This window comes from Camelus ferus, chromosome 4 (assembly GCF_009834535.1).
Source record: "Camelus ferus isolate YT-003-E chromosome 4, BCGSAC_Cfer_1.0, whole genome shotgun sequence".
NCBI classification, from domain to species: Eukaryota; Metazoa; Chordata; class Mammalia; order Artiodactyla; family Camelidae; genus Camelus; species Camelus ferus.
In genome coordinates this window covers 33,980,033-34,004,532 of record NC_045699.1, presented here as the reverse complement: position 1 = coordinate 34,004,532, position 24,500 = coordinate 33,980,033, and the positions used below count along the sequence as shown (strand labels likewise).

At 37.6% G+C, this 24,500-nt stretch overlaps 1 protein-coding gene and 1 long non-coding RNA gene across 6 annotated transcripts in view; one reads left to right on the top strand and one right to left on the bottom strand.

Annotated features, from left to right (window-relative positions):
- LOC116663145 overlaps positions 1 to 24,500 on the top strand; it is a 133,351-nt gene that overhangs the window by 98,405 nt on the left and 10,446 nt on the right. The gene's annotated exons all lie outside the window — the stretch shown is intronic.
- Positions 15,918 to 24,500, bottom strand: part of PIP5K1B (phosphatidylinositol-4-phosphate 5-kinase type 1 beta) — a 283,779-nt gene continuing 275,196 nt past the window's right edge. For 2 of the 3 annotated variants that reach the window (XM_032477799.1, XM_032477798.1), the window contains one exon: positions 15,922 to 16,658. In XM_032477799.1, the coding sequence (XP_032333690.1) occupies positions 16,656 to 16,658 (3 nt within the window). In that variant the 3' untranslated portion in view covers positions 15,922 to 16,655. Of the gene's footprint in view, positions 16,659 to 24,500 lie in introns of all 3 variants that reach the window. The other variant, XM_032477797.1, reaches the window with a different exon arrangement.

The following is a 24,500-nucleotide window of genomic DNA, read 5'->3' as shown; positions in this document are numbered from 1 at the left end:
TAACTAATTAGTTACTTAAGAACGGAGGAATATCTTATGCTGCCATGATGGTGATGTTACCCCCAGAAACTTTTAAATTTGATGTAGTCCCATTTGTTTTTATTGACTTTGCTTTTGATGTGCAATCCAAAAAAAATCTTTGCCAAGATTGATGTCAAGAAGCTTACCACCTATGTTTTCTTCTAGGGGTTTTAGGTCTTATGTTTAAATCTTTAATTCATTTTGAGTTGATGTTTGTGTATGGTGTAAGAGAGTGGTCCAGTTTCATTCTTTTGCATATGGATGTACAGTTTTCCCAAAACCATTTATTGAAGAGACTATCTTTTCCCCATTGTATATATTCTTAGTTCCTTTGTCATATGTTAATTCATCATATATATGTAGATTTATGCCTGGGCTCTCTATTTTGTTCCATTGATCTATGTGTCTATGCAAATACTGTACTTTTTTTTTAAATGGGAAAAATACTGTATCTTTATTCTTATTAATCTGTATTTGAAATTTAGCATCTCTTTCTATTATGCATGTGAGCATCATGCCACAGTAGTGTTGGTAATACCTGTTACTTTAACAAACATCACAGATTTTCATATCTTGTTATAGACTTGCAGATATATTAAAAAATATTTTACTTCACAATAAAATGTTTGAAAAAATTCATTTACACTCATCCTTGCTTTAAAATTACAGTAATTTTTTGACCCATCAGTAGATCTTACTTAATACATGGATGATGAAGCACATATATTAATATCCCATATTTGGGTTTTTATGATGAATGATAACTGAATGTCAGTATCATTGGTTTTCTTTGTAATCCTATATGTTATATTTTATACATCTATACATTATTTTGAGAAAGACTTCCAGACTGCCAGCGCATGCCATGGCAAAGCAAGGTTAAGAACTGCTTTTGTTTCAGAGGACTTATGAACCCTTTGGTAATCCATTCCCTGTCTACCTCTCTCTTTTTAAAAAAAAAACAAACAAAAAACAGCTTTATTGTGGTATAATTTCTGTACCATAAACTATACGTATTTCAGATGTACAATTTGATGAATTTTGATAGCTTTATACACCTGTGAAACCACCAACATAATCAAGATACCAACATTTACATCACTCCCCAAGAGGCGCAAATTTTGAACCCCCGATTTATCCCTTTCCAATCCCTTTACCCCCTGGTAAAATTAAGTTTGCTCTCAATGTGAGTCTGTTTCTGTTTTGTAAATAATTTCATTTGTGTCTTTTTCAGATTTCACGTATAAGTGATACGATATTTTTCTTTCTCTTTCTGGCTTTACTTAGAATGACGATCTCCAGGTCCATCCACGTTGCTGTTAAATGGCATTATTTTATTCATTTTTATGGCTGTGTAGTATTCCATTGTGTGTGTATGTGTGTGTATGTATGTATGTGTATATATATGTATATGTGTGTGTGTATCTCTATCTGTATCACAACTTCTTTATCCAATCATCTGTCAATGGATGCTTAGGTTGTTTCCATGTCTTGGCTATTGTAAATAGCACTGCTGTGAACATTGAAGTGCATATGTCACTTCAAATTATATTTTTCTCTCGATATATGTCCAGGAGTGGGATTGCTGGATCTATTTTTAGTTTTTTGAAGAACCTCCATGCTGTCCTCCATAGTAGCTGCACCAATTTACATTCCCATCAACAGTATAGGAGGGTTCATCTTTCTCCACACCGTCTCCAGCATTTATTGTTTGTGGACCTTTGAATGATGGCCGTTCTGACTGGTCGGAGGTGATATCTTATTGTAGTTTTGATTTGCATTTCTCTAACAATTAGCAATGTTGAGCATCTTTTCATGTGCTTGTTGGCCATCTGGATGTCTTCTTTGGAGAGATGTTTATTTAGGTCTTCTGCCTATTTTTTGTTTGGGTTGCTTTTTTTTTTTCAAATATTAAATTGTATGAGCTGTTTGTATATTTTAGACATTAGTCCTTTGTTGGCCACATCATTTGCAACTATTCTCCAATTTCATAGGTTGTCTTTTCGTTTTATTGGTGATATCCTTAGCTGTGTAAAAGCTTTTAAGTTTAATTAGGTCCCATTTATTTTTGCTTTTATTTCTATTACTTTATGAGCTTGTTAAAAAAAAATAGTGTTGTGATTTATGTCAGTGTTCTGCCTATGTTTTCCTCTAGGAGTTTTATAGTATCTCATCTTACATTTAGGTCTTTAATCCATTTTGAGTTTATTTTTGTATATGGTGTTAGAGAATGTTCTAATCTCATTCTTGTACAGGTAACTGTCCAGTTTTCCCAGCACCACTTATTGCAAGAATAGACTGTCTTTTCTCCGTTGTATATTCTTGCCTCCTTTGTCACAGATTAATTTTCCCTAAGTGCGTGGGTTTATTTCTGAACTTCATATCTCGTTCCACTGATCTTTATGTCTGTTTAGTGCCAGTACCATTCTGTTTTCATTACTGTAGCTTTGCAGTCTAGTCTGAAGTCAGGGAGCATGATTCCCCCAGCTCCATTCTCCTTTAAGATTGTTTTGTTTTGGCTATTCAGGGTCTTTTCTATTTCCATACAAGTTTAAATATTTTTCATTCCAGCTCTGTGAAAAATGTCATTGGTAATGTGATAGGGATTGCATTGAATCTATATATTGCCTTCGGTAGTTTGGCCATTTTAACATTATTGATTCTTCCAACCCAAGAACATGGTATATATCTTTCCATCTGTTTACGTCTTCAGTTTCTTTCATCAGTGTCTTATAGTCTTGGGAGTACAGGTGCTTTGCCTCCTTGCGTAGGTTTATTCCTAGGTATTTTATTCTTTTGTTGCTAAGGTAAATGGGATTGTTCCCTTAATTTCTTTTTCTGCTATTTTGTTGTTAGTGTATAGAAATGTAACTGATTTCTGTATATAAATTTTGTGTCCTGCAACTTTACCAAATTCATTGGTGAGCTCTAGTAGTTTTCTGGTAGCTTCTTTAGGGTTTTCTATGTATAGTATCATGTCATCCACAGTGACAGTTTTACTTCCTTTTTTCCAGTGTGGATTCCCTTTCTACTGCTGTGGGTATGACTTTCAAAACTATGTTGAATAAAAGTGGTGAGAGTGGGCATCCTTGTCTGGTTCCTGATCTTAGAGGAAATGCTTTCAGCTTTTCACTATTGAGTATGATGTTAGCTGTGGTTTTTGTCATATATGGCCTTTATTATGTTGAGGTATGTTCCATCTATGCCCACTTTCTGGAGAGTTTTTATCATAAATGGATGTTGAATTTTATCAAAAGCTTTTTCTGCAGCTATTGAGATGATCATATGTTTTTTTATTCTTCAATTTGTTAATGTGGTGTATCATATTTATTGATCTGTGGATATTGAAAAATCCTTGCATTCTTGGGATAAATCCCACTTGATCATGGTATTGATTCTTTTAATGCATTGTTGGAGTCAATTTGCTAGTATTTTGCTGAGGATTTTTGCATCTATATTCATAAGTGATATTGGCCTGTAATTTTCTTTTTTTGTGATACCTTTGTCTGGTTTTGGTATCAGGGTGATGGTGGCCTCATAGAATGAGTTTGGAAGTGTTCTTTCCTCTGCAACTTTTTGGAATAGTTTCAGGAGGATAGGTGTTAACTTTTCTCTAAGTGGTAGAATTTTCCTGTGAAGCCATCTGGTTGTGGATTTTTTTTTTTTTTTAATTACTGATTCAATTTGAGTACTGGTAATTGGTCTATTCATATTTTCTATTTCTTCCTGATTGATTGTGGCAAATTGTACCTTTCTATGAAATTGTCCATTTCTTCTACATTGTCCTTTTTGTTGGTGTATGGTTGCTTTTAGTAGCTTCTTATGATTTCTTGTATTTCTGTGATGGTTGCAATTTCTCCTTTTTCATTTCTGATTGTATTAATTTGGGCCCTCTTTTTGCTTAATGAGTCTGACTACAGGTTTATCAATTTTGTTTATCTTTTCAAAGAACTAGCTTTTAGTTTCATTGATCTTTTCTGTTGTTTTTTAAATCTCTATTTCATTTATTTTTAACCTAATCTTAGTTATTTCTTTCCTTTTACTAACTTCGGGTTTTGTTTTTTCTTTAGGTGTAAGGTTGGTTTGTTTATTTGAGCTTTTCCTTGTTTCCTGAGGTAAGCTTGTATCACTATAAACTTACCTCTTAGAACTGGTTTGCTGTGTCTGAGAGGTTTGGATCATTGTGTTTTTGTTTTCATTAGCCTTGAAGTATTTTTTGATTTCCTCTTTTATTTCTTCTGTGATCCATTGGTTGTTTAGTGGCATATTGTTTACCATCCACATGTTTGCAGTTTTTTCTTGTAGTTGATTTCTAACCTCATAATGTTGTGGTCAGAAAAGATGCTTGGTATGATTTCAACTTTCTTAAATCTACCAAGGCTTGCTTTGTGGGTCAGCATGTGATCAATTCTGGAGAATGTTCCATGTGCACTTGAGAAGATTGTGTATTCTGCTGCTTTTGGATGGAATGCTCTATAAATATCAATTAAGTCCTTCTCGTCTAATGTGTCATTTAGGGCCTGTATTTCCTTATTGATTTTCTGTCTGGATGATCTATCTATTGATGTAAGTGGGGTGTTAAGTTCCCCCACTATTATTGTGTTATTGTCGATTTCTTCTTTTATGTCTGTTAACAGTTGCCTTATATATTGAGGTGCTCCTATATTGGGTGCATATATATTTACAACTGTTTTATCTTCTTGGATTGAACCCTTGAGTATTGTGTAGTGTCCTTTGTCTCTTGTAAACGTCTTTATTTTAAAATGTATCTAATCTAAGTATAGCTACTCCAGCCTTCTTTTGTTTTTTGTTTGCATGGAATATCTTTTTCTATCCTCTCACTTTTAGCCTGTATTTGTCTCTAGCTCTGAAGTGGGTCTCTTATAGACGGCATATATATGGGTCTTATTTTTGTATCCATTTAGCCAGTCTGTATATTTTGGTTGGAGTGTTTAATCCATTTACATTTAATGTAATTATAGATACATATGTTCTTATTGTCATTTTGTTAATTGTTTTGGTTTTTTTTAATAGGACTTTTTGTTGTTGTAGTTCTCTTGTGGTTTGATGATGATAAAGTTACTTTGCTTTGTGGTTACTGTAAGGTTTTGGTATAGACGTCTATACACACACACATACACACACACACACACACATGATTGTTTTAAGTTGCTGATCTGTTAATTTTAAATGCATTTTAGATAACTTGCATTTGTACCCTCCTCCATTCATGATTACTTTTCCTGTTACTAGTTGTGGCCTTTTCTTTTCATGTAGAGAAGTTCCATTTATCGTAAAGCTGGTTTGGTGGTGCTAAATTCTTTGGCTTTTGTATATCTGTGAAGCTTTTGATTTCTCCATCAAATGTGAACAAGAGCCTTCCTGAATAGAGTATTCTTGGTCGTAAGTTTTTCCCTTTCATCACTTTAAATATATTGTATGATTCCCTTCTGTCCTGTAGAGTTTCTGCTGAAAAATCAGCTTATAACCTTATGGGAGTTCCCGTGTATGTTATTTGTTGCTTTTCTCCTGCTGATTTTAATATTGTCTCCTTATCTTTAATTTTTGTCAATTTGATGACTGTGTGCCTCTGTGTGTTCCTCTTTGGGTTAGTCCTGTGTGGAACTCTGCTTCCTGGACTTGGGTGACTATTTCTTTTCCCAAGTTAGGGAAGTTTTTAGCTATTATCTCTTTAAATAGTTTCTCAAGTCTTTTATCTTTCTCTTCTTTTTCTGGGACCCTTATGATGCAAATATTAGTGTGCTTCATGTTGTCCTAGAGGTCTCTTAAACTATCCTCATTTCTTTTCATTCTTTTCTCATTTTTCTGTTCTGTGGTAGTGATTTCCACTGATCTGACCATTCTTCTGCTTCATTTAGTCTATTCTTGGCTTCTTCTAGTGCATTATTCATTTCATTAATTGTATTCCTCAACTATGTTTGAGTATTCTTTATATTTTCTAACTCTTTGCTAAAAACTTCACTCTGTGCATATATTGTCCTCCCAAGTTCTCTGAACATCTTCATAATCATTACTTTAAACTCTTTCTTGCATAGATTGGCTATCTTCTCATCACTTATTTCTTCCTCTGGATTCTATTTTGTGTCTTTGGCTGGAACATATTCCTCTGCTACCTCATATTGTCTATATTTCTGTTTGTATTTTTAGGTAGGTTAATTATGTTTCTCAGCCTTGGAGAAGTGGCCCTCTGTAGGAGATGTTGTATATGTCCCAGTAGTGCACTTCTCTCTTGTCACCCAAAGGCCAGGGTCCACCTGGTCCCAGGGTAGAATCTGGATTGCATTTGTGGACTCCTTACACAAGCTTTGGGATTCTTTACTCAAGCTTTTCTTAATTCTGGTGTCTGCCCCCTGGTGGGTGAGGCTGGAAGAGTGGCTTGTGCAGGTTTTCTAGCAGGAGGAGTTGGTGTCTGACCACTGCTGAATGGAGCTTAGTCCTGGCCCTTTGGTGGGTAGAGCTGTATCTAGGGATGTGTCTAGAGGTAGCTGTGGGCTCAGGAAGTCTGCTGATGGGTGGGGCTGTGTTCCCACACAGTATGTTATTTGGCCTGAGGCTTCCCAGCACTTAAACCTGCAGGCTATTGGGTCAGGTCTTGGAGCTAATGACCCAAGCAAGACGGCAGCCTCCCGGAAAGCTCATGTAGATGAACATTCCCCAAATGTCCACCACCAGCTTTTATGTCCCCAGGGTGAGCCACAGCCATCCCCTGCCTCCCAGGAGACCTTCAAAAACCAGCAGGCAGATCTGGCCCACGTTCCTATGAAATCACTGCCTCTGCCCTTGGACCCAGCACATGTGAGATTCTGTGTACACCTGCCAAGAGAGTGAGGTCTCTGTTTCTCCAAGACCCAAGGGGCTCCAGGAGTTAAGCCCCGCTGGCCTTTAAAACCAGATGTTTTCTGGGGTATCCTCCTCCCAATGCTGGAACCCTGGGCTGGGGAGCCTGACTTGGGGCTTAGAACTCTCACTCCTGTGGGAGGACCTCTGCAACTTAATTTTTTAAAATTAATTAATTAATTTTTAATAGACTTCATTCTTTTAGAGAAGTTTCAGGTTCACAACCAAATTGAGCAGAAAATACAGAGTTTGCACATAGCCCTCCCCACCCACACATATATATTCCCCTACCCTCAACATCCCTCATCAGTGTGGCATGTTTGGTACAATCGATGAACCAACATGGGCACATTGTTATCAACCAAAGTCCATAGTTTACATTAGGGTTCACTCTTGATGTTGTACATTCTATGGGTTTTGACAAATGCATAATGACATGTAGCCACCACTATAGTATCATACAGAATAATTTCATTGCTCTAAAAGTCCCTTGTGCTCCATCTATTCATTGCTCCTTCCCTCTCTCTCCTCAAACCCCTGGAAACATGATCTTTTTATTGTTTCTGTAGCTTTGACTTTTCTAGAATGTCATTTGGTTGGAATTGTACAGTTTGTAGCCTTTTCAGACTGGCTTCTTTCATTTAGTAATACGTCTTCTAAGTTTCTTCTATATGACTTAATTATTCTTCTGCTTGTGGGTTGCCCACTTGAGGGTATGGAGTCTGATCATATTCTGAGCACACCCCTCCTACCGTCCTGCTGTGGTCCCCTCTTTATGTTTCCATGTTGGAGAAGATCTTTTTTGCTAGGTTCCAGTCTTTTTTTCCTGATGGTTGTTTAGCAGTGAGTTGTGGTTCTGTTGTAGTCATGAGGAAAGGTGAGCTCATGGTCCTCCTACTCCACCATCTTGACTGGAAATATACTGTTTTGATTACCATAGCTTTGTAATAAAGTTTGAAATCAGGAAGTGTGATGACTCCAGCTTTGTTCTTCTTTCTCAAGGTTGCTTTGGCTATTTGGGGTCCTTTGTGGTTCCATACAAATTTTAGGATTGTTTATTTTATTTCTATAAAAAAATGCCATTCAAATTTTGATAGGGATTGCATTGTCTCTGTAGATTGCACTGGATAGTATGGACATTTTTAACAATATTCTTTGAATACGTGAGTATATCTTTCCATTTGTATATTCTTCAGTTTTTAAAATCAATGTCTTATAGTTTTCAGTGTACAAATCTTTAATCTTCTTTGCTAAATTTATTCCTAGGTATTTAATTCTTTTTGATGCAATTGTAGATGGCATTGCTTTATTTGTTTTTCTTATAGTTCCTTGTTAGTGTGTAGAAATGCAACTGATATTAATATATCGTTTTTGTACCTTGCTACCTTCCTGCATTCATAACATTGTTTTGTTGTTGTTGGAGTTGTTAGGGTTTTCTACATATGATATTATATCATCTGCTAACAGTGACAGTTTTACTTCTTCATTTCCAGTTTAGATGCCTTTTATTTCTTTTTCTTGCCTAATTGCTCTGGCTAGGACTCATAATACTATGTTGAATAAAAGAAGTGAGAATGGGCCTTCTTGTTCCTCATCTTAGAGAAAAAGCTTTCAGCTTTTTACTATTGAATATGTCAACTTTGGGCTTGTCATATGTGATCTTTATTGTGTTGAGATAACCTGTTGGAGGAGGCTGTCATGAAGACATGACTACTGGTTGACCTGTGAGCTGGACCTGGGCAGTTGGAGGCTCCTTATCTCCTCCCCCATTCTTGGAATGTACATTCTTCCCATTGTTTCTGCTCTAGGAGCCATTTCAAGGATGTAGCCTTAAGAGAGTAATGGGTTGTTGAGATCATCTGGATTGTATACAAGACTGAACCTCTTTAAATCTTGTATATAAATTTTTAAGATTCTGGCATGCAGGTACAGAGATCTACTCATCTTGTGGATGCCCAAGACAAGCCTAGTATGTAAGTTCCCTTGCTTATTAAAACTGCCACCTACCAATCTGGAGTGGTTGGACTCTTTGGTTTCTCCTTAACCTTTGTGTATGGGGGCCAGTTTTGAATTTTACCTGGGGAACTCCTGAGGTTACAAACCAACAGTAACTTCCCTCTTTATTCACTTTGTTGAGAGCTCTTATCATAAATGGATGGTGAATTTTTTCAAATCCTTTTTCTGCATCTGTTGAGATGATCATATGGTTTTTATCCTTTAGTTTGTTAATGTGTATGACACTGATTTGTGGATATTGAACCATTCTTGTATCATGGGGATAAATCCCACCTGATCATGGTGTATGATCCTTTTAATATATTATTGAATTAGGTTTGCTAATATTTTGTTGACATTTTTTGCTCTATGTTCATCAGGGATATTGGCCTGTAATATTCTTGTAGAGTTCTTGTCTGGTTTTGGTATCAGGGTAAAGCTGGCATCATCAAATAAATTTGAAAGTGTTGCCTCCTCTTTTATATATTTGGTAGCATTTCAGAAGGATTCATATCAATTCTTCTTTAAGTGTTTGGTCAGATTCACCAGTGAAACCACCTGGTCCTAGATTTTGGGTGGTTTTTGGATAGTGATTGAATCTCCTTCTAGTAATTGGTCTATTGCGAATTTCTGTTTCTTCAAGATTCAGTCTTGGTAGGTTATAGGTTTCTAGGAATTTATTAATTTCTTCTAGGTTGTCTAATTTGTTGGCATACAGTTGTCATACTAGTCTCTTATGATCCTTCACATTTCTGTGGTATCAGTTGTAACATCTCTTTAATTTCTAATTTTATTTTATTTTTGACTTTCTCTTGGAAAGCTGAGCTAAAGCCTTTTTTATTTGTATTTTCAAAGAACCAGCTGTTGGTTTCATTGATCTTTTCTGTTGCCTTTCTGGTCTCTATTTCATTCATTTTTGTTCTGATCTTTATTATTGCCTTCCTACTACTAACTTTGGCCTTAGTTTTCAATTTTCTAGTTCTTTAAGGTGTAAAGTTAGGTTGCTTGATCTTTCTTGTTTCTTTTTTTTCATTGAAGTATAGTTGGTTTACAAGTTGTGTTAGTTTCTGGTGTACAGCAAAGTGATTCAGTTAAATATATATGTATGTATATACTTTTTCATATTCTTTTCCATTATAAGTTATTATAAGTTATTGAATATAGTTCCCTGTGTTATACAGTAGGACCTTATTGTTTATTTTATATATAGTAGTTTGTATCTGCTAATCTCAAACTCCTAATTTATTTCTTAATGTAGGCATTTATCACTAAGAGTTTCTTTCTTAGAACTGCTTTTGCTGCAGGCCTTAAGATTTGGTATGTTGTATTTTCATTTGCCTCAAGATTTGATTTCTTATTAATTCTTCTTTGACTCATTGGTTGTTTAGGAGCATGTTGTTCAGTCTCCATGTATTTGAGAATTTTTCCAGTTTTCTTCTTGTAATGGACTTCTACTTTCATACCTTTATGGTCAGAAAAAATGCATGACATTTCTTCATTCTTCTTAAAATTATTGACTTGTTCTATGATGTAACATACGATCTGTCCTGGAGAATATTCCATGCACATTTGAGGAAAATGTATATTTTGCTGCTTTTGCATAGAATGATCTGAAAATATCAAGTCCATCTGGTCTTATGTGTAGTTTTAGTCCCATGTTTCCTTACTGATCTTCTGTCTGAATGCTCTATCCATCGATGAAAGTGAGGTGTTGAATTCCTCTACTATTATTGTATTGCTGGCTATTTCCCCCTTTAGGTCTAATGATATTTTCTTTATATATTTAGGTGGTCCTATTTTGGGTGCATAAATAGTTACAAGTGTTATATTCTCTTGTTGGATTGACCCCTTTATCATCACATGATGACCTTGTCTCTATTACAATCTTTATCTTGAAGTCCGTGGTTTTCCTGATATAAGTATAACTACCCCAAGTTTCTTTCCATTTCCATTTGTATGGAATATATTTTTTGATCCTTTCACTTTCAGTCTGTGTGTCCTTAGAGCTGAAGTGAGTCTCTTACAGGCAGTGTAGAGTTGGTTGTTTTTTTTTTTTTTTTAAATCCATTCAGCCATTCTTTCTCTTTTGTTTGAGAAATATGGCCATTTACACTTAAAGTAATTATTGATAGATATGGACTTACTGCTATTGAAGAAATTGTTTTCTGGCTATTTTGTATTTCCTTTGTTTCTTTCTTCTGCTCTCGTCCTTTGTGATTTAATGATTTTCTGTAGTGGTATGCTTAGATTCCTTTTTCTTTATCGTTTGTGTATCTACTGTAGGTTTTTGCTTTGTGGTTACCATGAGGCTTATGTAGAACATCTTAGAGTTTTAATAGTCTATTTTAAGCTGTATATTTTTAAATTAACTAGCTAAATTAAAAAAGATCACACACAGTAAAATTGAATTTTTTTCTTTTGGTGAACAATTTTATGAATTTTAACATGTGTGTAGTTTAGTGTAACCACCACCACAATCAAGATGGGAACAGTTCTATTCCCTCCCCACAAATTTCCTCATGCTGCCCACTTTTTAGTTGGCAATCACTGACCTGTCATTTTGCCTTTTCCAGAATGTCATATAAATGGATTCATACAGTAAGTGACCTTTAGAATCTAACTTCTTTCCCTCAGTATAATGCCTTTTAGATTCAGCCATATTTTTGAGTGTGTCAGTAGTTCCTTCTATTGCTGTGTATCATTTCAAGGTATAAATGAGCCACAATTGGTTTATCTAGTCACTCACTGTGGGACATTTGGGTTGTTTTCAATTTTGGGTGATTGTTAATAAAGCTGTTATAAACATCTATGTACAAGTGTTTATGCAAATGTAAGTTTTCAATTTTCTAAGGTAAATACCAGCAGTTGAATTTCTGGGTCATATGATAAGGGTATTTTTAACTTTTAAGAAATTGACAAATTTTTTCATTGAGGCTGTACCATTTTGCATTCCCAATAGCAAAGTATGAGAGTTAGAATTGCTTTGCATTCTTACTAGCACTTGGTATTGTCAGTTATAAAAATTTAGCCATTTTAATATCTGTAGTGCAGTATGTCATTACACTTTTGATTTGCATTTCCTTAATGACTAATGATGTTGAACATTTTTCTTGTTCTTATTTGCTAGCCATATATTTTCTTTGAAGTGTCTGTTTAAATCTTTTGCCCATTTCCCTTTTCAGTTTAAAAACATTTTTAAGAATATTAAACTTACAGTAAATTGGCAAAGATAGAACAGTTTTTGTATACTATTTACTCAGCTTATCTTAAAGTTAAAATCTTAAGTAAATATGGCTACTTTGTCCAAACCAAGAGACTAACCTTTATATAACACTATTAACTAAATTCCAGACTTCATTCAGACTTCATGAATTTTTTTTTTTTTTTTCTGTTAATGTACTTCCCCACTCCTATCCCTTTTACTCTTGCTCCAGGATCAAATCCAGGATACCTTGAGTTAATTTTCTGTCCTCCTTTTATAAATCTTTTGGGTATCTTCACCTCTTGAGGAAGTTGTGTCTAGAGCCATCTGACCTACTCTAATCTGGAGTGATTGACTTCTAGATCTCTTCCAGTGCCATGCTGGGATTTCCCTTTACTTTCATTGTGGGGATTCCTTTCATCTCCCTCTTGGGTTGGATCTCTTGTTTTCTGGATCCTATGGCTTTCTCTTTCATGGCTTTATTTTTCTTGGTTTACTATCTCATTTTGGTAAAACATCTTTTTGGAATTTCTAGATAAAGGGAAGATGTAAAATGATTTTTGCACAGATAATTTTATTCTACCCTCTCTTTTATAGTTTCCCAGGGTGTGATGATTTTATGTATCAACTTGGCTAGGTAGAGCATTGATCAAACATTAATGTAGGTATTGCTGTGAAAATATTTTGTAGATGTAGTTAAGATCTTTAATCAGTTGACTTTAAGTAAAGGATATATACACTTGATAATATGGGTGGACTTCATCCAATCAAATAAAGGCCTTATAGCAAAAACTGAAGTTTCCTGGAAAAGAAGAAATTCTGCCTCAGGATTGCACTATCAATCCATGTCTGAGTTTCCAGTCTGCCCTATGAGTTTTAGAATTGCCTTTCCCCACAGTTGTGAGCCAGTTTCTTAAAATAAATCTGTCATCTATGCCTATGTCTCTCCTATTTCTCTAGAGAACCTTGACTAATACACAGGGTATAGAATTATAGATTAGAAATCAATTTCTCTAGAATTTTGAAGGCAGAGTTCTAGAGTTCTAGCTTCCAGTGTGCTGTTGAGAGATTTGATTCAATTCTGAGCCTTGAGCCTTTATATAAAATTAGTTCTCTGAAAGCTTGTAGAATCTTGTCATCATTCCTGGTGGTCTGAAATTGCCTGGTCAGGTTCATTTTCATCCATTTTGCTGGGTACTCAGAGTCCCTTTCAATCTGGAAACTCATGTCTTTAAGTTCTGGGAAATTTTCTTGACTTTTTTGTTTGAGGGTTTCCTTACATCCATTGTCTCTATTTTCTCTTTCTGGAAGTCCTATTATTTGGATTTTGGATCTAGTGGAATGGTCTTCAAGTTTGCTTATTCTTTTTCTCCTACTTTTAATCTCTTTGGGATATCTCCTCAGCCTTATCTCCTAATCACTCTTAGTTCTGAGTTTCCACCATCATGCTTTTAATTTCCAAGAGCTCTTTAAGGTTTTTAGAATGTTCATTTTTGTAATGGCATACTGACCATATTTCATGGATACCATGTAATTTATTATCTTTGAAGATGTATGGTAATTTTTGTTTTGAAGTTTACTTCTTTTAGTCCCTTTTTACCCCAGCGGCAATCTTCTGTTGGGATACTTGTCTCATTTTAGAGCATTTCCTTAGATGTCTTGTGATCCTTGGTTGGCTGTTCATTGAATGGGGACTAAACACTGTGAGCACTTGATGGGGGGCAGGGTATAGCTAAGTTTCACTCTAGGGTTCCCTGGCTGTCAGTCATTGGGGGAATCTTCAATGTTATTATCTTTAAACTTCCCCCTTGGTAATGTAACTTTATAATTTGTGGTAAAAAGTGGAACATTTTTGAGAGTGAAAGTATGTACTGTTATTAAACCTGAGTGTCAGGCATAAACTCAAACAATCCTAGGCAAATTAGAGGATGGTCATTAATTTCCCAGTAGTGGTATTTTTTGAGAGAAAATTCTTCCACACGCAGTATGGGTACTAGAAGTCAAGTTGTCTGCATTTAGGAGAGGAGTGGAGGAAGAAGTCTGGGGATCTCATCATTCATGTATCAAAATGCCCCACGTTGGAAGCTACCCAAATGTCAATCAGCAACAGAGTAGAAAATTGTGGAATAATCATACAGTGGAATACCACTCAGCACTGAAAAAGAATGAGCTTTCACTGTACACAATGAAATGAATGGATCTCATATAGTGTTGAATACCACCACCAAAAGCAAAGAGTACATACTCTATGATTCCATTTATATGAAGTTTGAGAATTTGTAAAACAAAAAAAATCCATGATGACAGAAGTAGTAACAATGGTTATCTTTGAGGCATTGATAGGGAGGCATCAATCCCACCAATGGCATTGATGGGGATGGGGCATGAAAGAGCCTTGTAGGTTAGCTGGAAATAGTCTATCTCTTGTTTTAGGTGATGGTAACAAGGGTGTATATATATGTAAAAATTCACTGAAGTGTACAATTAATAGTTGTGTACTCTATTCTATGTAAGTTATACTTCAATTATTAAAAAAAGGTACAAAGGTTAGGGTATTACACGACAGGTGTGATGATTATAGGCTGGCCAAGGGTGATGGTGGTAGAAGTAGAGGGTGGGGATCATAGACAGCTTCATAGCATTGAAACAGCATTTGAGTTAAGCCTTAAAATAGTGGTTCTTAACAGTTTTTGGGTCAAAGTCCCTGTGAAGTTGATGGAAATTATAGCCTGTCTTTTCATAAAAAAAGTGCCTCCATATACACAAAGGCATACCCAACTTGTGTGTATTATTTCATGGCCCTATTAATATCCATTCATCTAGGACCCTCTTAAGGAATCAGTGGGTCCTGGGCTTAAGGACCCTTGCATAGATAAATGGGTGGATTCACTAATGGGAGGGGAAGAGTGGGATTCCAGCTACATAAACCCCTGTGGTAAGAAGAGCATCTACTAGCACATGGGTACTAGAGAGAGGCAGAGAATCCCCCACAGTCCACGTCAGTAAAATTCCCCATTGTCAGCCCATCCCAGGATAGAGTCCCAGCACCAACTCTGCAGGTAAAATTACTACTTAGACTGAGTAACCATGGCTCTAGGCTACATTTACAAAAGTTAATACCATGTTGTGTACAGGAGTCAGCTTGCTTTAACTTGAAGTAGTTTACACTGAGCACCTTACTCATCGGGAACATATTTTTGCTTTCTAATGATTTTTTTCTGCAGTATATGATTGTGCAGCTGCTTGAGACACTAATGAGATGGTAGAGGTGAATTAACTGCTTAATATATCCATTGCCCCTCTCTGCTGAGTCTATGCCTATGTGAAGTGTACTTCTCAGCCCTTTGACGTCAGACTTTTCAGTGGCATTTGGTTTGGCCAGTGAAATGTGAGCAGACGTTCTGGAAACTGTATTTCAGCAGAAGCTTTATGAGCTCCCATGGTTCCACTATCACTTTTTTCTTTCTGCCGTAAGACTGGCATGTCCTAGAAAAGGGTTGCTCTGGATCCCCTATCCAGAGATGGGGGATTGTTTGTTACCACAACATAACACGGTGAAAGCTGGTAACACACCAAGACATCTGGGAAAGTCTCTTGAACAAGTTGAGCAGAATCTGCCATTGAGTCTTTCCTCAGGGCCTGGAGAATTTTCTCTCAGTTTTTATCTATCATGAGAGTCAGTTTATTTAGGTTTCCAGAATATGTAAAAATGAGGAGTATCTAAGTTACTTATTTTTTTCAATTAAAAAAATTTTTGGTGGGGGGAAGTTACTTCTTTTTTATTTATAAATGAAAGGAATATAAAGACCATAAACCATTAGAATTAATGTACTACCACACCTGAGAACAAAATATTTTATTTCTCTCAATAAAACTAGTTTACAATAGTATTTACTAAATAAATTATATAATTTCTCTTTTACAAGCAATAAACTAAATCACAAATATTTCAAAGACAATGTATGTACACGACATAAGGCCTTTTATAAATAGCTTTGCTTTTCTTATTTCACTAGTAAACAGTGAAAAAATCTTTATAGAAGCTAGTATTCTATAAAGTGTATACAGGTCTGTTACACTGATCTTTATATGAAACCAATTTAAACTTAATGACATGGGCTATGATTATAACTTTGCAAAAAAGAACAGAATTTATTTGCCATTTTGCATGAGTGGATTTTTAAAAAATATATAAGCAGATTACATATGTTGTTTATATATAATCACTGGATGCATGCAAAATGAAACAATGTAAGTGTCAATAGGAAAATAGCACTTCCAAGTCCAAAAAGGTGATTGGCAATGGTGTAGAAAGCAGCTTAAATAGAGTTCATGCAGTTCTTCACAGTTCGGCAAGCAACAGCAAATGATAGAAGAGTTGGTATTTTTCACATCACATCTGCTGATCCGCCTCTTGACCAAGCGTCCCCTGACATCTTGCAAACTCCCAAGTCCAGCTGATAATGACTGTGTGTAGTGGGGCTCAGTCAGGTTCTTTTGGGTAATTCTGGAGTGGATAAACTTCTCTTCCACAACTGTTCATGTCTCATCCATCTGCTTAGGTGGTCATCATTTTCACTTACTGGGTGAAAAAGAAAGCAAATGTAAGATTAAGTTTTTGGCAACAATTTATAATGGCGCCTCATGAGTGGGAGCACAAGTTCATTACTTCTCCCAGTGACTCGTGGCTGGGAAACGTGCATGCAGAAGTGGGAGTGCATTAGGCTTGGGATCGATTCTGCTGCAGTGATGAGCATATGCTTCTCTGGTGGACCTGCAACATGTAAGTTACACCAAAGTAACTGTAGTTCCTACCACATCACAGCACGTGCTAGGAAACAGTGCTGGCTAAGACACACTCCTGCCCTCCAAGTGTATAGGGCTTTGGGGGTGTGCTGTGGTATTCCAGGCCTGAAGCCAATCAGAGCAACCTGAGCACGGTCTGGAACTTGTGAATGCTGTGTTCATTTTCAAACACTATCCCTGTGGCTGGGGAGTAAAAATTAGGTCCAGCAAATATTTAACCTAAAATGGGAGCCATTTAAGTTCAGCGGCAGTTAATTCAACCTCTGACAGAGGTACCAAGATATACACAGGGAAGTGCTACCATGTTCAGACAGACACAGTAACTTGAATCTATTGATGCTCTAATTATTACAGCTACAGGACATTATGCAAGTTACTTAACCATCTTTGCATCTTATTTATCTGTAAAGTGGGAGTAATCCTACTTTATAAGGCATAAACTTTTCTGTGGGGAAATAGTGTCTGTGTATGTGTGTACGTAGACACACATACACAATATACACAAATTATATACATATCATGTAGTGCCTGGTATATGTCAGTGCCTCCAAAATAGTTTTTAAGAAGGTTGCAGGTGGGAGCACAAAATTCTGTGGCCTCACACATTCATTTGGTGGCTGAAAAACTTGAGTCAAAAGTTGGAAATAACTGAAAATTACGGGAAAAAAAAAACTATGTCAAAGAGGATTCTGTTGAAAAGCGAGTATTTTCATCATGTAATCTGAGCCTCTTGTGAGTTGTAATTTTAATTAATGTACTGTTTTGTTTCCGAGTTGCTCCTTCTTATTAATCTAAATTGGAAAGGTCTGCCTGCTTAAATGTACAACATGCTCACATTGTTCCTCAAATGATCTTTCAGAAATAGGGTGACGATGGGTGGTGGGAGCGGCAGCAGTGGGCAAAGAGGAAGCTGCCCCTGTTCTCAGGGTAGGTGTCTGTAATAGGCTCATTTTGATAACTCTGTGTGGCACATGTCAACTCGTCACATAAAAATCCCACATAAAACTATAAGGTCCTTCTTAATGCAATCTGAACCCTGCTTTCTTAAAAACTCCAAAAGGAGATGACGGTTCTGCTCTTCTTGTCCAGTAGATCGCAGCTGAAGCTCTGTGTCTGGTTTCTAGCACCAGACTCTGAAAGGGACATTGACTAATCTGAGCCCTGCCTGGAAAGATCCCTCAGTGAAGGGCACCAAACCCAAGACCCATGAACTTGGCTAAAGACCTGGGCTTGGGTCTAGAAAACAGGAGATGTAGAGACAGGGCGTAATGGTTGTCTTTGAATAGCTGCAGGCTCGCCCTGGGGAAGAAAGGGTTAGGGACTAGGTTAGTCGAGCCCCAGGACACCTCAACAGTAGCTGCGAGGCTGGCCAAGACCCTCAGGCTGGGGATTGGAATATCGGAACCTGTGAGGTGAGTGAGCAGAGGGGTAAAGGCTTCACCCTCTCTGCCTCCCCCATCAGGCATCCTGAGCCTCCTGCCCTCCTCTCCCGCAGCACAGGAGCCCAGCCAGCCATCTTGCTGAGACCCAAGGGGTGAGACTCCATGGCTCCAAGACCAGACTTGGGACAAATGTGTAGAAGCCAGTTTTGGTTCGATGTGGAAATTTTTTCTAACCAGAGTAGAGAAATGAGTGGTCACGGAAGGAGGGGCAGTTGCTGTCACTGAGGAGTGGAGGTGAGGCAGGGGCCTTGGATGCGTGGCAGCTAGTTGTGTGAGGGTCCATGTCACATGATCACCACACTCTGTTACAAGATCCTATTAAATACTATTGGTAAATTTATACCACCAAATAACTCAGAATATTAAAAATAGTTCCTGTCACATAAACCACTATCTCAAAAGAAATGTAATAGTGGCATTTCTCATAAAACTGGTTAAATTTATAAGTCAGTAAAAAATCAAACTAGGTATTATAATCTCCTTAGTATTAAAAAAAATGAGTCATTTCCAGCTCTGGTCATAAAAAATCCTTTATAGTCACTAAGTATTTTTCTTTTTTTAAACTGAGGATGTTGTAGAAGTTTCTATAAACTTTGTTTAACACCCACTCTCACCCCCAGGGTAACAAGAATGTCAAAGTTGGGTGGGAACTGCCACTTCTGTATTCATGTTGTAATGTAATCCTGGGATGGCACAGTTGGTTATCTGCAAGTGTCCATTTTTGTGCTGATTTATAACCCTAACAGAATGAGGTGGCCTGGCAGGCCATTAAGTCTTTTGTGGGATCTGAAAGCACAATGTATCTCTTGTAAATTGGCCACAGTGTGGCGGCTGCAGAAGGCAATTTCATTATCCCTTATTTAGTTCAAAATGTGCAATAATTTTCCTTTCTTTCAATTATAATCCACAAATCTATATGAGCCATTAATGAAGAGACAGAACATCAGCTATCTGCCTGCCCTATGAAGAAACTCATAGCTTGAGTTTATTCTTCAAAATGTACACATGTAAGTCCCTCGAACTCCCCAGCATGAAGATGGGCTCCTTCAGGTGTTACTGCCCAAAACACTAGTAACTATACTTCCATAAAATATATGTATATATCCTGGACTCAACTTCTCTGGAGGTGCTCTGAGATTCAACCCTCTCCTGAGCTGATGGCTTTAGATACAGAATTGGGAACTGGTGCTTTGGCAAGAGAAGCCAGCCAGATCTCAGGGATGGGGTGACAGAATGACATTTCACCTCTGTCACCAAGTGAACTGTGTGAGTATGCACGTGCACACAGTCATTCGTCTACAGATGCTGAGGTTTCCTCCTATGCATGTGAGGCTCTGAGTCCAGGATATATACATATATTTTATTGAAGTATAGTTTACAGTGTGTCAATTTCTGGTGTACAACATGTTTCAGTCATACATACACATATATATATTCCTTTTCATATTCTTTTTCATTAAAGGTTATTACAAGATACTGAATATAGTTCCCTGTGCTACACAGAAGAAACTTGTTGTGTATCTAATCCACAATGTATTTTAAATTCTGAGACCTGAAGGTAAAGGTGTGGTAAGAGTTGGCAGGAAAAGAGTAGAGTAATTAGGTAGTTCTGTGGCTTTAATTCCCAGCATTGTTTATCCCACATATGTGTGTATAGTCTATATTTTTACTTCCACTTAAAATCAAGGGCTTAATTCTATGATTGAAACTATGCAATAATGCACACATGTGGTCAAAGATTGCAAAGCCTTTTTAAATTTATTTTTAATTGAAATAGTCTGTTACAATGTGTCAATTTCTGCTCTACAGCACGATGCCCAGTCTTGCATAATATATATATACGTACATTTGTTTTCATATTCATTAAAGGTTATTATAAGATATTGAATATAGATCCCTGTGCTATACAGAAGAAATTTTTTTTAAATCTATTTTTATATAGTGGCTAACATATGCAAATCTCAAACTCTCAAATTTATCCCTTCCCACTCCCTTTCCCCTAGTAACCATAAGATTGTTGATTATGTCTGCAAATCTGTTTCTGTTTTGTAGATGAGTTCATTAGTGTCCTCTTTTTTTAAGATTCCACATATGAGTGGTATCATATGGTGTCTTTCTTTCTCTTTCTGGCTTAGTTTACTTAGAATGATGATCTCTAGGTACATCCATGTTGCTGCAAATGGCATTATTCAATTTTTTTTATGGCCGAGTAGTATTCCATTGTATAAATATACCACAACTTCTTTATTCAGTCATCTGTCAATGGACATTTAGGTTGCTTCCATGTCTTAGCTACTGTATATAGTGCTGCTATGAACATTGGGGTACATGAATCTTTTCAAATTAGAGTTCCCTCTGGATATATGCCCAGGAGTGGGATTGCTGGATCAAATGGTAAGTCTATTTTTAGATTTTCTGAGGAATCTCCATACTGTTTTCCAAAACAGTGGCACCAAACGACATTCCCACCAGGAGTGTAGGAGGGTTCCCTTTTCTCCACACTCTCTCCAGCATTTATCGTTTGTGGATTTTTGAATGATGGCCATTCTGACTGGTGTGAGGTGATACCTCATTATAGTTTTGACATGCATTTCTCCAGTAATTAGTGATATTAAGGATTTTTTCATGTGCCTATTGGTCGTTTGTATGTATTCACTGGATAACTGCTTAGGTCTTTTCTTTTAGGAGAACTGTTTAGGTCTTCTATCCACTTTTGGATTCGGCTCTTTGTTTTTTTTTTTTTTTTTGTTATTAAGCTGTAGAAGCTGTTTATATATTCTGGAAATTAAAGCTCTGTCATTCTCATGTTTTGAAAGTATTTTCTCCCATTCCATAGGTTGTTTTGTTTTTCTTATGGTTTCCTTTGCTGTGCAAAAGCTTGTAAGTTTAATCAAGTCCCATTTGTTTATTTTTGCATTTATTTCTATTGCCTGGGTAGACTGCCCTAGGAGAACATTGCTAAGATTTATGTCAGAGAATGTTTTTCCTATGTTTTTTTTCTAGGGGGTTTATAGTGTCTTGTCTTGTATTTAAATCTTTAAGCCATTTTTTTTTTTTTTTTTTTTAATGGTAGTGTCTTTGTCTGACTTTGGTATTAGGGTCATGGTGGCCTCATAGAAAGAGTTTGGGAGTATTCCTCCTTTCCAATCTTTTGGAAGAGTTTGAGAAGGATTGGTATGAGTTCTTTGTATGTTTGGTAGAATTTCCCAGTGACGTCATCTGGTCCTGGACTGGTTTGTGGGGAGGTTTTTTATTGCTGATTCTATTTCATTTCTAGTGATTGGTCTGTTCAAGTGGTCTATTTCTTTTTGATTCAGTCTTGGTGGGACTGTATGTTTCCAGAAACTTGTCCATTTTTTCAAGGTTGTCCAATTTGTTTCCATATAGTTGTTCACAGTATTCGTTTATGGGTTTGGTTTTTTTTTTTTGTATTTCCGTGGTACTGGTTGTGCAAAGCCTTTTCAATAATAAAATTATTTAAAACTCAAACACAGAAATAAAGGAACATCGCAAATCAAAAGCAGTCTGTTTCCTAACCAAAAAACCCTTTCTGAGGGTAGACTGCTCTATGGGGAAGCCAGATAGCCCCAGGGAGACCCCAAAAGTAAAGCACTCCCCAGTAGGTAGGCTAAGTTGGAGGGTCTAACTGAGTTCACTTCTTAGAGCCACACGCAGAGAGCATCAAAAGAGAGGAGTTTCTTTTCTGAGGGTCATTTCCATCCCTCTCATTTTTTTCAGTCTTCTCCCTGAAACACACATTCACACACACCTTCTACCTACTGTTTAAAAGAAATATTTAGCCAACAGAATTTAATGAGATCTGCAATGTGTTGTGAGGGGATTTTAAGACAGAGCTGAAACAGAAGCAGAACTTCATGGCCAGAGTGGCCAAGATGACAACATTCAATAGTCCCGGGGTCTACACAATCCGGGAGCTCCGGACCGTGGGGGGGGGGGGGGCCGATGTTCTTTTTAATGCTAACTGCCTCAGAGGGCAGCCCCAGGGCCTTTCCCTGTCTGGTGGCCAGGGACAGCTCACTTTGATTTCAAGTTGAAATTCTTTGCTAAAATACCTCTGAGAGAAAACAGTGATGTCTCTCCAGGCTATTGTAGGTGGCAAGTCCCTTCTTTCCTTTTCCTACACCAAGCCCCTGTTTTCCCCAGCCTCACACAATTTCCTTTCTGTTCTCTATTGTTCTTATTCTTTTGGCCAACATTCTGTCTGCTGCCACAAGAGCACATAAACTCATCCTTCCTCACTTCCTGCATCTTAGTCTAAACCCACAGCATCCCCACCAGCACACACAAAGGCTTCATACTGCCCCACCCTCATCATCCCCCAGAGTCTGCAGTCCCCTCCTTCTCTGGGTTCCATAAGATCGCTTTCTCAGTGATCCCTGAGCTTCAAACACCAAGCAGACACCATAGGCTCTGGAAATCTTTTTTTTTTTTAAACATAAGGCTCAATGCTTACATTTTATTATATATTCCTATCTCCCATGTATTGGGGTACTTTACAAGGTACAACCACTTGGGGATAGACTGGAGTAGGGGGTTCCTCTTTGTACAACAGTCCAAAAGTTCATCATTTTTTTAGGAGGTGAAAAATAAATACGCTAGTGCTACAGAAATCAGGACACAGTGTATGTATGGAGTCAAATCACAGCTCTGTGGGGTTTTATAGCAGGAAGGAAGAATTCCTTACCTTCGCGCTTAAAAGTTTTAGACTCAGAATCAGTGGTGAAATTATTCTTTCCCAAGAACCAGGGATTGCAGGGCCTTAACTGAGAAGTCTTTTGAAGGGTATGTACAATTTGGATGAAAACTCCCATGTTGTGCCCAACCTGGGAGAGTTTTGTTGAATTCTGAGGTGTTGGCAGCACATGGAGTGCCAGGCTTCCTGCTGACCTTGAAATGCCCTAGCAAAGCGTTCCACGCCAACCAGCACATAGACTACTGATAAGAGGAAAACAGACCCAAGCAAAATGCTGGCACTGATCTTGGAAGTCTCATGGGATGGATTTAGGATTATGGGCTCTCACTTAAAAACTGTTAGTGCAGCACCAATATCTTAGCACAGTTCCTTGCCTGATTAAGTTGTTTTCCACAAAGACCTAAGGGGAGCCTGAGGGCATCAATGATTTATATGGGCTGACAATTCTATAGCGGACTTCCCAGCACAAGGGTAACTTTGGCTAATGGTAAATCCAAATGGTTACCTGATTATCTACTATAATCACGTAGCCCTGGGGCCACAACCGAACTCACTCTGGAAAATGTAGGGAGAGGAATAAGGTACTGGTTTCATTCGAAAACAAGCACCGCCATGGGACGAGGCCACTGGCTCCTCGCTCCCTATAGAGAAGGAGAGAGTGAGACACCAGAGGCCCCCCAGCCACAGTCTAGAGCGTAGGGACTAGACGCTGCACCCCGTCCAGGCGTTCCCCTCTCAGTGCTTTGTTGGGTATCATTTTTCTTCACAAAAACACACAGCAGCCAGCGCAGACTGAAATATGCCCACCCCATGTTCATCTGTTGAAGCCCTAACCCCCAGTACTTGAGAATGTGACCTTATTTGGAGAGACAGTCTTTACAGAGGTAAGTTAAAATAAGGTCATTAGGGGAAACAGACACAGAGGGGAGACGCAGGGAGAGGATGGCCATCTACAAGCCACGGAGGGAGGCCTGGAACAGGTCTTCTCTCACAGCCCCCAGAAGAAGTCAACCCTGACAACACCTGGATCTTGGACTTTTAGCTTCCAGAACTGTGGGCCAGTACATTTCTGTTGTTCACATCACCCCACTGGTGGTATTTTGTTATGGCTGCCCTAGCAAACTGATACAGTAACCATTACTGGGATTTAGAATTTTTTTTTAAATGAGGCTCTATATTTTAGTATACTTTCTCCTATCCTCTCTTCGGGGTTACTACAAAAGCTACTGTCACTTGGGGGTGGAGCATCATAGAAAGTGAAGAAAAGACTTTTTCCACCCCACATTTGTTGACGCTTCATTAAAGTTGCTGCCTCAGCAGTTGAAAGCAGCATTTTCTACGTGCGCTCCCCAAACTGCCATAGGGCCCTTTCGAAGACGCTCAAGTGAAGACCGGCCTTGATGGATGGGAAGGGCACGCTGGGATCCTAGGGAAGATTAGCACCTTCATTTTTGTGGCTGAC